Source organism: Papilio polytes, unplaced genomic scaffold (assembly GCF_000836215.1).
Source record: "Papilio polytes unplaced genomic scaffold, Ppol_1.0 DF823901.1, whole genome shotgun sequence".
Classification (NCBI taxonomy): domain Eukaryota; kingdom Metazoa; phylum Arthropoda; class Insecta; order Lepidoptera; family Papilionidae; genus Papilio; species Papilio polytes.
The window spans coordinates 729,915-730,798 of NW_013525303.1; the positions used below are offsets into that span (position 1 = coordinate 729,915).

The window sequence follows — 884 nt, forward strand, 5'->3', positions numbered from 1 at the left end:
CACCATTACACTTGGGGGGGGGGTAAATATTTTGGATAAAAACCCTAATGTGGGAAAGAAAAAAGAAAAAAATCAAAGAGATCAAAATGCCAACATCAAAGATGCCATCGTTATGTCATTTTGACATTTGCAATTGATAATTTAACAAATGTAAACAATAATATGAAATTTTTATAATTGTATGCGGATGAAGTCGCATGAGAACAGCTAGTTTATATGTGTAATTAATTCGAGGTGCGATGCCGCCGGAGCACGAGCACTACTACGGGTTCACGCGCTTCGCTATGGAGCTGAACGAGCTGGAGCCCGGCATGCGCGACCTGCTGCCGCACACCGACACGCGCCTGCGGTACGCACAGTCAGCTCTCAGTGGACACTTAGTAGACAATATACTAGAGAAATCGAGAATAATATATATATATATAGTGACTTTAATTCATTTTAAGTACTGAATGTAAGCTAGATTATAACTGCTATAAAATTTGACGTGTAACGTTTTTAGAGTCTGCGATTTCGTCCGTGCGGTAATAAAAAAAAAGTAGCCTATGTGTTCTAGCAGACTGTTCTACATCTGTGATTTTCATCGAGATAATGAATCTCGTCCGTTTAGGAAATACATTCTAACTAATATCAACATCCATCTAAACATTCATTTAAGTTTTTGGTCCTTCGAGCAGGTGTACCTTTTATACAATTACTTTCACTGTTCAATAGTCGTTAAATGATTAACATATAATTTGTCTTCATTAAATAGCTCCCTTAGTGTCCATTTAAGTACTCTGAGTGCAAGTGACTGGTATATTTTCAGGCCGGACCAGCGCGCGCTAGAAGAAGGCGACGTAGAACGCGCAGAGCAACTGAAGCACCAGCTGGAGCAGGCGCAG

The 884-nt window shown here is 39.9% G+C and overlaps 1 protein-coding gene across 1 annotated transcript in view; it reads left to right on the forward strand.

Moving 5' to 3' along the window:
• Positions 1 to 884, forward strand: part of LOC106102801 — a 19,142-nt gene that overhangs the window by 17,838 nt on the left and 420 nt on the right. The window contains exons 11-13 of the mRNA XM_013282386.1: positions 102 to 114; positions 235 to 349; positions 809 to 878. Of these exons, the coding sequence (XP_013137840.1) occupies positions 102 to 114; positions 235 to 349; positions 809 to 878 (198 nt within the window). The remainder of the gene's footprint in view (positions 1 to 101; positions 115 to 234; positions 350 to 808; positions 879 to 884) is intronic.